This window comes from Cheilinus undulatus, linkage group 23 (genome assembly GCF_018320785.1).
Source record: "Cheilinus undulatus linkage group 23, ASM1832078v1, whole genome shotgun sequence".
NCBI classification, from domain to species: Eukaryota; Metazoa; Chordata; class Actinopteri; order Labriformes; family Labridae; genus Cheilinus; species Cheilinus undulatus.
The window spans coordinates 10,682,042-10,695,849 of record NC_054887.1 but is presented as its reverse complement, the minus strand read 5'-3'; the positions used below and the strand labels follow the sequence as shown (position 1 = coordinate 10,695,849).

General features: G+C 40.0%; 1 protein-coding gene across 11 annotated transcripts in view; it reads right to left on the bottom strand.

The window, feature by feature from the left end:
* The window catches only part of osbpl8 (oxysterol binding protein-like 8), a 160,239-nt gene that overhangs the window by 49,590 nt on the left and 96,841 nt on the right, over positions 1–13,808 (bottom strand). Inside the window, exon 1 of one of the 11 annotated variants that reach the window (XM_041780496.1) lies at positions 2,420–2,585. The exons of the other annotated variants lie outside the window; for them this stretch is intronic. Within the exon in view, the coding sequence (XP_041636430.1) occupies positions 2,420–2,570 (151 nt within the window). The 5' untranslated portion in view covers positions 2,571–2,585. Of the gene's footprint in view, positions 1–2,419; positions 2,586–13,808 lie in introns of those variants that run through there. 11 annotated transcript variants of the gene reach the window in all.

Below are 13,808 nucleotides of genomic sequence, written 5' to 3'. Positions count from 1 at the left end.
ATATTGAACTGCCATGTTGTCTACGGCAACGTTTTGGGGACAGAAAGAGTGAAACGCGATTTTTAAATACGAACCTGCCCGCTGGTCCTGAAAGCTACCTGGAAGGCAGGTGGAGAAGAAGACTGACCTATAATCTATAAAAATTGTGGTTACAAAAAGGAATGAATAAACCCTCACCTCGTCACTGCTGTAAATGATGTGCGGCTCACGATCCTTTTTGGTCTTCACAGGCTCTCGTTGCCTAGTGATGTGACGTTTTGGTAACAGATCGGCTCATTCTAAAATCTGAACGCTAGATGTCGCTAAAATGCCAAATTCTACACATTGTCCCTCTAAGGTCTCTTAATACAACTGCACCGTCATAAGTTACAGTCTGCTCTCACCTTCTAATAGACAATGGGCCCAAGAACCATGTCAACTGAATCTGCTAGTGTCTACAGCCTGTTATTTGAAAACCATCCATATGTGGAGTATGTGCATTTAACAGATGGATAGACAGATGACCCCAAACAGGTCAATTGCTAAATTACCATGATGTCTACCAGTAAGGGCAATCCATCTGAGTACATTCTCCAAACAATACCAGCAGCTGAGGAGCAGGAAATTTGGCACAATGAATTCCTAATTGTCTCTGGAGAATCAGCTTTTTTATTCAAAAAAGGAGCTTGATAAGTTTTATCTTGAAAAAACATGTGAAATTCTCTCGCTATTGCAAGACAAAAACATACAGATTTTCCTTATGTCCACTTAGGGCTTTTACACATCAGAAACTTTTTGCTGCTTGTTTTCTTTGCTAGGTCAATCCAATTCAAAAGTTCTTTACAATAAAGTCCCTAGTTGTTACTTTGTCTGAGTCCTTTATTGTAAATCAGCCATATCAGGAAATTAAGTGTTTTCAGTGGCAGCTTTACAAACCTCACAGGGAAAGTAAATGCTTAAATATGCATTTAAATGCATTAATCCTATAAATTTGTAATACTGTGATCTTAGTGGTGGGCAGTTAACCAGTACTAATACAGTCACCAGTAAAATTTCTGCCCCAGTATGGATTTTTGCAACATTGCCATCCACTAATGTTGTGTTGTGATGCACACAAGACTTAAATGGTGTAACTGTAAACGTAATATGATGGACTACAACTACTTCTGAGTCCAGTCATCATAATGTGTCGCTCCAACACTGAAGAGCAGCCAGATTACAACCCAAACATCACCTGCTTGTAACCCTGTGATTAATTTAAAGCAGGGTAATAAGGTAAAAGGTGTGTTATCTTCTCCCAAAGTTTGATGTCTATAATAACAGCAATATGAGGCGAGTGTTTGCTTGGCATCTCCGTTGGCCAGGATCCATCTGGGGCTTCAATACAAGCTGAGCTCAAGACGGTTTGTCCGTAGCCTGGTGCTGCAGCAACTTGTATTTCAACGGCTAAAACAATGGTTTAAAGGTGTGTTTAAACTGATGATTTGCTTGTTTTGAGTCCATGATTATTTAAAGAAGCTGGCCATGGTGATATACTAAGTCAGAGAAGCAGCTGTAGACTCTGTAGAAGCATAAACTCTTAGGCGCCGCTGCCAAAGTTAAGCGAAATCAATGCCAAACATGGAGTCGCTGACAAACCCTTCACAATAAAAGTCTGTAGTTGGTGTTTTCCCTTACTGCTTTTATTGTGAATGCTATAATGTGTTTATAATATATTATTGGTGGCACAATGAGCAAAAAAAATTCTGATATGAATTTTAGGTCATGTGGCCCATCTCCAATATCCTCCTACATTAAGTTCACAAAAACCAACTTGTGAATCAGACTTCGTCCTCCAGTTCTTCTTACCGTGTTCACATAGGGACCAGTAAAAATGTGGGAAGCATTCATGTTCAAACTTCTTCTTTTCAGTGGCCCCAGCAGAATCTATAGAAACCCTTGCTGATCATTTATGCATATTAATGGGAAATCTAACCATCCATTCATTATCCACTCCCCCATCCCATTGGGATTGTGCTTGAGCTAATCATTAGTGGGAAATGAACACATCAAATCTCCATATATAAAATACTACAGTGAGACAAAGCTGGCCCTTAATTGTTTTCCAGGGTTCAAAAGAACTTTTTAAGATTTTCTTTGTGCCTAATAAAGAGAACAATGTGCTTTTTGTTGCAGAAACATAAGAACTCTCTGAACTCACTCAGGTCTCAACAAATTCTCGGAAACCTAAGACTGAGCAAACACAAATCAGCTGAGCAAGAACAGGCTTACAGCATTAAAGAAACTTTTTTCTGTTAAGTATGACAGAGTCAGCCAGTTATAAAGGCATCTGAGCAGCCACAGAAGAGAAATCTCAGACTCAAACCACAGCCAGCCAGCTAAAAACAAGGAGTTGCTCACTTTTTCAACTGACAGCTACAGAGACAGATCTCTCACCAACCTGGAAGCGAGATGGGTGACAGCTCGTTATAGCCCCCAAAGGAGGCATTGCGGATGAGTTTGCGTCCGTCCGGGTGTGGCGGTCGAAGTGATGCCGTGCCGCCGCACGTGGAGAAGCGGCGGCGACTCAGCAGGCCCTCCTCTTTCATCATGGGGCTGGCGGGATCTCCCTCCGAGGGTGGGAGGTCGAGGGAAAGGAGGGGTGGGGGGATAGTAAGGAAACTAAAGGGTAAAGGGTCCAGGGGGGCTGGGGAAGTGGTTCGATCCGTCCCACTCAGCTAAGCACAAAACCCCACACAGAAACACAGACACAGAGAAGCTCAGACAGCAGGCATTGAAGCGGTGCAGTGTGCTGCTCTCCTCTACGCTTCCTTCAGCCGACTGCTCCCTCCCTCTCTCACACACTCCGGCTATGAGAGCAGCAGCCTGTAAGTACTTAATAACGAATAAGCTGAGCCCCTCCTACTCCCTCTCCTCCGGATGGGTAGGAGAGCTGCATCTTAGCTTGGATATAGTCCTTATGTTCCACATCTTATCTCTCTCTGCTGCTCAATCTCTGGCTTCATTTTTAATTCATGATTTTAGATACAAAGGGACACTTCACTGCTCTTCAGCCTGTTTCAATGGATGAGTCATTGTGGCGGCACGTCTATGACGTCCACAACTCGTTATTATTGTCATGAAACTTTAGTGCTACTCAAAATAACGTGCAGGAAGGATTTTGCTTGTTTTTTCTCCTCCCCTAACAGCTTAGGAAAGAAAATTCCAAATTCCAGTGCATTTAGCATGAGCCACAGCTTCAGATATCAGAATTTCAACCTTGAAAAAGATATCAGAAAAAGTAAAAATCAAACAAAATTCAAACCTATTTGATACAATGGCAACAAAAAATGAAGTCCTAGGCACTCAACATTAGCAAATTTATTTGTTTTAAATGATTTGATCACACAATTAAATTTTCTTAATTACACAATATGCAACAGCAAACCATAAAATTCAAATCTAAATGTGTAGAGAGGCAGATCCTAATCATGCATGTGAAATTTGAAGCATATTAGATGTATCATATCAGAACCAGCCAACTTCCTGTTAAATTGGCGAGATATTAAAATGCTTGCCATCAGAAGTAAGGCGTCCTTTAATTAGATAAGTCAGAGTTTTGGACAAATATTGAGGCCTTTCTATCAAAATCGGAGCTTGATAGGCTCAACTCAGTAATAGGAATAAAGAAATGCCCAACTTCCTGTTGCCAGTAAGGGCGATACAGCAAAGTGAAAACATTACCCTTGGAATGTAGAGAGGAGACCCTGATCATACATGGGGAATTTTAATGAAATTAAAAGTTGCATTTAAGAGTTAAGGCAACTTCCTGTGAAAGTGGCAAGATATCAAAATGCTCACCATTGTCAGTCAGTGAATTGTCCTTTAATGTCACATATCTGTGTTGTGGACAATTATTGAGGGCTTCAGCTGAAAATCTGAACTTGACCAGTTAAGCATAGCAAGCGGAATTTCAAAAATGGCCCAACTGTGTCACTTCCTGTTTGCGGAAGGGGGCGCTGTGATGGGATATTTCCATGTGGGTATGTTCAGTGTGATACTATTGAAGAACACAGAACAAAAGTTACTACAGGTTTGGCACCATCAAAAATGCTTTATTCTGAAATTGAGATGACCCTGGTGGACTTCCTGTGAGATAACTTAAGAAGTAATCATTTATTTTCCCAAATCGTTCAGCTCTAGTGTAAAGTACTTAAAATAGTACTAGCCTCCTGGGCTCCTGTTACAGCCCTGCCCTATGGAGAAACTCATGTTTTTAATAACTTTTGATCTATGCCTTGTGTAGTTTGAGTAAAAATTCTGCAGTCAATCAGATAAATTCCCTGTTACAATGTGCAACCTGCAAATGTAATGCTACTACATTTTTTAAAACTATTTTGAAAGTTTGTTTCACTTTTAGCTGATGTTCCTCACCCCTTCTCTAGACAATTTTACAGTAATTTGAAGTGTGCTCAACCTCATTTATGTTTAACTTAAAATATCATTACACTCCAGACTTGGCTCCAACTATGCCTACCCACTTGATTAATGAGAAGCTTACATCATAGTGTAAAATGAGTACAGTATCAGCACTGTTTTATGAGTAAAACAACAAAGGCTTGGTGTCAGAATCAACACCGATTAGTGTTTCCTCACAAATATCAAAAGTTTCGACAACCTCAACATAAACAAAAAAATGTCACATTTTGTCCCTGCCACACACCTCGGAAGAGAAACTGTGACAGGCAGAGGCTAAAACTCAAGCTGCTTATAATCCAGTTAGTGCCAAACCCAGCCAAGTGCTGCAGCAACTTGTACAGTGGATGGCCAACTGTTATAAACGTATTCTGTGTCTCTTTTCATGTGTTTGCTTGTCAATGTGCTGTAAACAAACTTTCTCTGCTCTACAGTGTTCAGACAAAATGACTGTATATCCACTGTATACAAGATAGCGTGTGAGCATATGCCAGTAAGGTAAATAGTTAATGGATGGTATACAGAGCCTCTCTAGCCTTTCAATGACTTACAGCACTTTCCACTCATGCACTTTTCAAACATTTGGTATCTACATTTCAAAATGAGTATATGTGTGATATAATGTTTTGATGCTTTGTCAGGTGAATTTGGCTTTAAACAGGTGTAATATCATGTATTGAAATGATACAATAGCAGTTTTGTTTAATGTCTGATAACAATGGAAGTCGTAAAAAAAAACATATATATGGTCATGTTTTTAACCAAAAGCTGCTGAGTTAAGATAAAAGGAAACAGGAGGCACTGGAACTTACAAACAGAAAGTGATACAGAGAAATCTGGTGTTATTGTCTAATTTTTCCCAGCTGTTATGCTCCAAAAAATGTAGAAGCAGGTCGACAGCTCTGCACAAACATGCAGGATTTAGTTTGATTGCTTCTAAAGTTTGATTGCTAGTTGGGCCTTTCAGTTAACTCAGTTCACAAAATTAACATTTTCAGAAGCATTAAACAACATGGTGCTTAACAGCATAAAGAAACCATGAATGCATAGCCTAATACTCAATGTTCAGTGACCTTTCTCTAAGGCACAGATTGGAAAAAGTGACAAAAAGCACATTTCGGTGTTCAGTTGCCAAAGTATCAAAATAGAAATCTATATTCCTCAATGTTTACTCAGAGTTGCTGCACATTTTCACTTTTAAGACTTTCTGAAGACCTCTGAAATGCCTATCCGAAGAAAATTAATACATTTTTGCACCATGTAGATTTGGGACTTTTTTGATTTTCTTACAATGTGATACGGTATGATACGATACGACATGACACCATATCATACCATACTACACAATACAATAATGTATGATACGTATGACATAGGCTACAATACGATATGATACAATAGAACACTATACAATACAATCCAACTAGGGCTGCAACTAATGATTATTTTTATGTCAACTAATCTATCAATAAATTTCCTGATTAGTCGACTAATCACGATTGTTTGGCATGCTGTTTTGGATCCGCATTTTACATCAATAGTAGAAATCTAAATAGTTGCAGTTCACCTGCCTTGCAGGTGATAAATAACTAAAGGATAGCCTTCTTTAAAGTGACTGGTATGTCTATAAAAATAAATAAAGCAAATTGCCCATCCAAAGTCCAAAAGTACAAATAAAGCTTAATGTAAACAAATCAAACTTCCAGCCCAAGTGACTGAACAATAGATTAGAATTTCTTTAAATTGCAGTGCAGGAACATGTCAACATGTTCTGGTGTGAGGCTGGATGTCTTCTTGGAGTAGTGAACGGCAAGTACAGATGAGTTTTTACCGGCCAGTATTTGATTTCACCAATAGCAAAAACAATAATACGATTAGTCGACACTTGAATTTCTGCGTCGACTGATTTTTATAGTCAACATAATCGATTACGGCGACTAATCGTTGCAGCCCTAAATCCAACACAATACCATACACAATGATACGATAGGATAACGGTATGATACATATGATACAATAAAATATGACACAACATGATAACATATGATAGGATAGGATAGTAGTACGATATGTATGATATTATATGATATATGATGCTATGATACAATACCGTACCTTATGATAAGATAGAATATAATGGGGTAATCTGTTACTATAGCATACAAAATTCTATGTATCGATACCAAACAATACAATATGGAACAATATATGATTCAATACTATACAACAAGACACAATGCGATATGATGCAATATGATGCTGATCTGATATGATACATCATACAAAACAATACGATACGATATGATTCAATGATAAGAAGCTTATATTTTGATGATAATGCTAATGTGAGACATTAGTGAACAATTAATGCACCCAAGGAAGACTGCAACAGCAACTTCCCTCTCTGAGTCTGTATCAGACACCATTTGCTCTAATTGGGCCATGGAGAGGGGAAATTGGTCTTTGTCTTTGATAAATCTTAAAAGTCAATTGTAAATAATTAGAATTCAAAACTACTAAGTGGCCAGCAAAAAAAATAAATCAAATTAAATAAACAAAGTAAAGAGGCCTGTACTGGTGTTGTCTATGTCTGTAATACTGCCACAAAGCTGAGAGGAGTGGATATGTTTTTCCTCTTAATAACTGTTAGGGTTTACCAGTTTACCACTAGCTTCCTGAAAGCTAAGGAAAACTGGGCAGAAACTGTCACCAGGTGAACAAGAGGAATTTGAAAATAAAGTTGTAGCTCTAAGATGACAGTGTAGATCTATGTTTTCAGTTTTAACTGATTGATTGCTCATTATTCAACAGAAAAAACACCTTTGCATCCTCTTATTTAGTTGAATTTCTTCGCTTCATGGCTCATGCATTTACTCTATCAATTATCATTTGAAATCAACTCTTCCCTTGCAATTCAGTATCAGTCTCAACCTTTCATATTGTTCATGCTTAAATCATTACATATCTGCTTTCCTAAACGGCAATGTTTATTTTGATTCAGCAGCATTTGCTCCCAATGATGGAGGTTAAGAATGCTAGAAAGCAACCCCAGTAGACATTGCTGTGCTTTACATTTTGAGTTTAAAGTCAAGCTTTAATTTGAATGTTCTGTACAATCAAGGAGGCATTTTGTTTACAGCTTTATCAGGAAAGCAGCAGGCCTTGCTGTCTGTGGGTGGACAGTATTACAGTCTGGAAAACACAGCCATTTCTAAAGCTGGTGTGTAGGTTTACCCGCCCAAAAAGGCACATAAAAACATACTGGTACATTAAGTGGATTCTCTGGTTTAAGCTCTGCAGAAACAAACGGCGACTCCTTCATCACAATGGATAGCTTTGAAGAGTTTGTTGTATAAGCAGCCTACACAGACCAAATTTTCTCAATAAATATCCATATTAAATGCTGTGAAATGTCCCTTTAAGATACTACTCGTCTCTTTTCTTCCTCTCTCAGGTAACACTGCACGTAAAGATTGACTGCTCTGCATAAAACTGCATACCCACACAAACACATCACAAAAGAGAGCTCAAATGAGGACAGAACGAAGCACTTCATCACACCAGAACTCAAACAAACAAGTTTATTTTCCCCCCAAAAAGGGTCCCTCATGAAATTCTACATCAGAGCACATGTAAATTGAAGTCTTTCAGGTCGAGTGTCAGAGAAAGTCACTGAATCCAGCACTGAAGTGTGCTTCCCCAGAGCATAATAAATATGGTTGAAACAGATGCTGTGTCTGCAGCCGGGCAGGTGGTACTGACTGTAAACTGCTTTGTTTGCAGAGATCTGTGACGCATTCAGGACAGTTTCCCAGAAATGTTATCTCAAAATGCAGCTGTGTTTTGAAGGAAATAAATGTAGCTCATGCTGTACATTTTGGTGCTGGTAAAGGAAAACTTCTAAATTTGCTGTCCAGAAGCTGTGAAAGGTAATTAAGTATAAATCTCTGAAAGGTCTCATGTTTTAAAGGACAAGGTGGCTTTAAAAATGATCCTGCAAAGACAACAGCTGTGACTATCTCTGCACAAATAAATAGGCCTGTTTGACTCACACGTGCTTCAATTATCACATATAATGAGTTCTGGATGTAGGATTCAGATCCCAGACCTAATTAACCCCCTTACAGAGAAGTGCCAGTGTTTGCTGGTCCAAAAGTATTTGAGGAATACTTGCTGCTAAGTATAGTCATCATCTGGGCCATTTCTGAAGTTATTCCCAGTTGAGTAAGGTTTGATTCTTGAACCAACTCTTGGCAAATCCCGGCCTCATCTTATTCAATTACTGGGCAAACAGAGCTAATCCTTAGCTTTGCATGGCTTTAACCGACTGTAAACAGTCAGCTTTCAATCCGTCATCCACTCTGCCTCCTGCCTTTCAACAGAAGCAGAGTTTGTCTTTTGCAGTCTACACAACAAAAGAGCACAAAAATATGATGTTGTTTTCACTAAAACAAAAAAGCTCAAGGTTGATTGAAGCGTACAAGTGTGAGCGTGGCTTAAATATCAGCTCCTTGGCCTGACTGCCTAGATGGAGTTACTGGTGCACAGCGTTTACCTGCTCAGTAGTTTATGTCTCGTGTATCAGGTGAGCTGGTGTCGGGTAAAGGTAGCACCGGCATGCCAGACAAGCAGCTGCAGAGGTGAGGAAGGTCTATGGCAGCCATGTAACACAACACTGGCATTTATTTGCACTAAGGCTGACAAGTCATTTAAGATTTCAGGCCCAATTTGAGAGAGAGTGGTAGTGTGGCTTGAATTGATGCTTGTAACGATCGTTATGTGCCCAAACAGTGCTCATATGCATGGTGTCTTTATGATTAGGGGGAGAGACCACCTCAGTGTCATGAGATTTTCAACCACCTCCAATGGAAGACCTGAAATAATCACAGTGAGCACACCATTTCTTGTTTTTTACTGCAAAAAACAATGCTGTGGGTTGTCTGCCTAAGGTTTGCCTAAGTGTTAGATTTCTTGATAACTGAATTTTTGAAAATGTTACCTTTTTTCAAGAGCCAGATAATCTCCTTTATATCACAATTGATAGTAAAACCAGAAGATAGTTGGCAAGGTTCAAACATTATCAGTTTAGTATGCAATGAAGATAATGTGCAGGAGTCTGTCTGGCATCTTTGACCTCTAAAAATAATTGATTACCCATCTTTCGAGAGGCATCTGGCTGCAAACCTCTATGGGGGGCCTTTTGGGCTCATCTGTTGCTGACCTCTACATTGGGTGACCTTGACCATGGGGCAGGAAATGACGTACTGACCCTTTATGGGTTTTTTCTTAGTTTGTGGTGTTATTTTATAATTTGATCCCCTTCCTCCTTACCCTTACCCCAACCATTAGTGTTTAGGGGCCTAACCCTCTTTGTTTTTTCCTTAGTTTCTGGTGTTTTCAATTCAAATCTATGCCCCTCAGTACATTTTGGATTTTCATTCATAAAATTCTGCTGTTGTGAAAAATAGCCTCTTACCACGACCGCTGACAGTGAGTGGAAAATTTGACATTCAGTACTTCATTCTGGTTCTGGCTTGGGTAATGTATATCACTTCCCACCCCACGGTCACGCTCATTGTAGAAGTCTGCTGCCGAATGCCCCACCACAGAGGTCTGCACCCAGATCCTCTTGTGTATGTTTTTTTTTTTTTTTTTTTTTTTTTTTACACTCAAAACACGACCATTTACATTTTGGTATTGTTTCATCTCTGATTCTTAACTAAGGGGCAAAAGGCCAACAAAGATAGCTTGATTTTGACCTGACTGTGCCTTCGCTGCCTATTGTCAAACACCATGTCTACAGAAGAAGAGCAGGACAAACATTCTAGTATGACGACATAGTGAAGACGCCCTACGATCACAAGACTCACATTTTTCTTGCATCTTCTTGCATCATCTAGTTTGACACCCTAGCACACATAATGGTGTTTAGCTATCTGAAGGACAGTCAGTCCATTCGGTCCACTTCTTGATGCATAGAAAGGAGTCCACAAAAACGTTCTTCAATGTTTTTGACTTTTCAGAGCACAAGACCGCTAGCATAACCTTGCAAAGCCAATGGATTGACATGACTCAATGTCCTCATCTTAAAAAGCTCAAATCCACAATGTTTGTGCCAAACCAAAGTTCGGTCTAGTTGGTGTCATTTGAGGAGAACGAGGCAGTAGCTATGGGTGGGGTTTAGTTGTACTGTGAGCCAAATGCAATGGCCTCCACTTACTGTGGTGTTAGTTAAGCTGTAGCTGACCATAGAAAGCATCTGGGAAGGGCAGGACTTTTTCTAAAAATTCTCTGAAGGTGATTGGACAAATGGTCTGTCTGTCACACATATTACAGGCCAATCAGAGTGACAAGACGAAATGAGGTAATAGACATGCCCAGGTTGTCTTGAAAAAAAGGATGTTTAAAGAGCAAAGAACAGCATTGACAGCTTTTCATGGTGGGGAAAAAGTTTTTGCTCTTCCATTGACCTGCTTTGGTATAAGTTTGGAATTGTTACGGGGTGGTTGAGTTGTACTCTAAGCTGGGAGCCTTTAGCTTGAATGTAGCTGTACAAAAGCAGCAGTTTAATCAGACCTTCACCATATTTTTATATTAAAACAAAAGCAAGGAGCCACACTGTAAGCTCCTCTTGGCGGAAAATACATTCTCGCTCTTCTCCTGATTGTCTTCGGCTTAGATTTTATCCACATCACACTCCATAGTTCATTGATACAGCAGTGTTTGTCAGTACACTGTAAATCCTGGAGCTGCAAATGCATACTAATGGTCTCAGGGCTTGACGCTAACTTTTTACCCAAGGAGCACTTGTGCTCCTAAGTTGAAAAAGTTAGGACATAAAGAATTTAGGAGCACAATGAAAATTGATCAAATAATGTGTTTTCCATAATAATCGTGATGCAAATAGACATTTACAGGCAAAATTATTTAATGAATTTGCATACAAAATGTACAGAAAGGTAAAATCATCAAGTTTTGAAAAAGTATTGCAATCTAATTTTGTCTTTAATGTTACTAATTTTGGTACTTTAAATTTGGCATATTCAGTCAGAGTCGGTTTAAGTGACTAATATGTTTCATTTTTGCGTGTTTTGTATAGTCCAGGGGAATATTTCCATTTTCCATTCTATTTTGGAACGGAATTGGTTTGGTTTGCATTCACACTGCTCTTGGCCAAATGGACCAAACCATCTGAACACCTACAACCTCTGCCTGTAAGGGGCGCTGTTGTCACAAACAAACGGTGACCAAGAAGAAAAGGCGGCGTGGAAGAAGACGAAACGGGGAAATCCAGCTCCTTCCACCGGTCTTTTGTCCACATCAACAAAGAAAAAACACTGAATTACGCTGTCTTGGGGTTTCTGCTCTTGCATTGGGGCATTATGAGCAGCCAGCGAGGGGGTGAGCTGTCCAACATGTCCTTCTTAACATGACATGAATAAATAAGCATGAATGACGACGTGTTGCTACGGCTACACAGACGCCAAGTGAGGCGTCTCTCCTCCATGGATCTCGGGAGCATCCCTTCGGCTGCTTTGCCTGAATTTTTTATGCACACATGTGCCCCTACATTTTTTTTACAGTTTGCACACACCTATTTTTAGGCGCAAATGCGAATGAAATGCTCGTACTGTCAAGCCCTGGGTCTTAACATAAGTTTCATCCACAATTGGAAGACGACCATCTTGGTTTACTGTTGAGCTCAGGTTACTACCAGAGCAGCGCATATATACTACTGCAGTTTGTCTTGTTGCTTGGATTTGCCCGTCATGGATGTGACAGCCAAACCTTCGTCCAATCACCTTCTGAGGTATTTTTGAAAAGTCCTGCCCTTCCCAAGAGCTTTCTATGAGAGGTTTCCCAGATGAATTTGAAATATATTCATTTAATGGATAGATGAAGCAGTCTATCTGGTGTGTGAGATCGCAAACTACGCTTCTTTTATAGCCATGATTGAAACTCTTTGCCCCGCCTCTCCGACCACCTGAACTAGTGTGCAGTCACAAAGACAGCAGATAAGAAAGCCATGGTACCAAATAGGATTCTGCATCGTTATCAGAATCAATACTACTGGTCTTGTGACAACAACTGTTACTTCATTACAGGAATACTGATGTGTATATATCTCTCTCTCTCTCTCTCTCTCTATATATATATATATATATATATATATATAGATAGATAGATAGATATACATATATATATATAGATATATATACTGTATATTGTGAATTTTGGTTCATGTCACCTTGCGACAACCTTAGCATTAGCTCAAAGCAACAGCCACACTGTCACATGTCAGGACCCAGAATGGGACCACACTGCAGACAAACAATGACACCGTAACCCAGCAGCTGCAACACATCTGATACTATGCAGTGCAAGTGATACACCCTCTGCAGACATTAGGTTGCATGTGAACAGACATGTATATAGTCTTACATAAGGGCTACAAAGAGACCCTGTAAGCCTAGGATTAGCTTTGCAACAAAGAGGCTTTTTGACCATTGGCCTCAAGGCATCTTCTGCTATGCTGCTCTTCTTGAAGTCAGACTAAAGGTATGGCCACGCACTTTGAAAACAGACACATTAAGGGGTTTGTTTTTGTCCAAAGGACAACTTTGGAGCATAAAAGCCACTTAGCATTGGTGTGATCTTCGTTCTGTCCACATATAGGGAAAGCACACTAACAAAAGTGCTCAACATAAAGCCAAGACAACACAAATTGGAAATCGCTTTGAAGGAAGAGGCTGTTGCTCTAACTAAAGCACCATTCAGCTCTAGTTTCAACTCGATACTGTACCTTGGCGTCTTTTGTGGCTAAAACTTAAGAGAAAAGTGTCCACAAAGTAAAGTGTTGACTGGACAATAAAGTTTCAAAAAATCATGCTACAATCCCTCAAGGTTTTAAATCCAGGTTGTATCAGCCCAGGAAAGCGCTCGGCCGTCCGAGCAGAGCTCAGGCCTGACGGCCATCACATCCTCTATCATCATCATCCAGTCCTCTTTTTGCTTCTACACAACCAACAGAGCGTATCTCTGATTCAAGTGCTGTCCCTTTTAGGCCTCACAGGGCTCAGCAACTCATTGGATGAGACTGGAAACGGAAGAAGGAATGCTGAATCGCCAGTGGCTGAATTTCCTAATAAGACCAGCCCCCTCCGTGTTGTTAACGCCGTCTGCTGGAGCTTAATCCCTGAGGCTGAGCTTAAATCCATGATGACCCCACCTGCTCTATCATCCTCCTCCAACGCCTCCCTTCGCAGCGTTCAAACACCCCAATTCAAGTCTTATCCTCTCACTTCTTTCTTAATTCAACCACTATCTCACGCTCTTTATCACATCTTTCTCCCTCATCACTCCCCTTCAGGCAG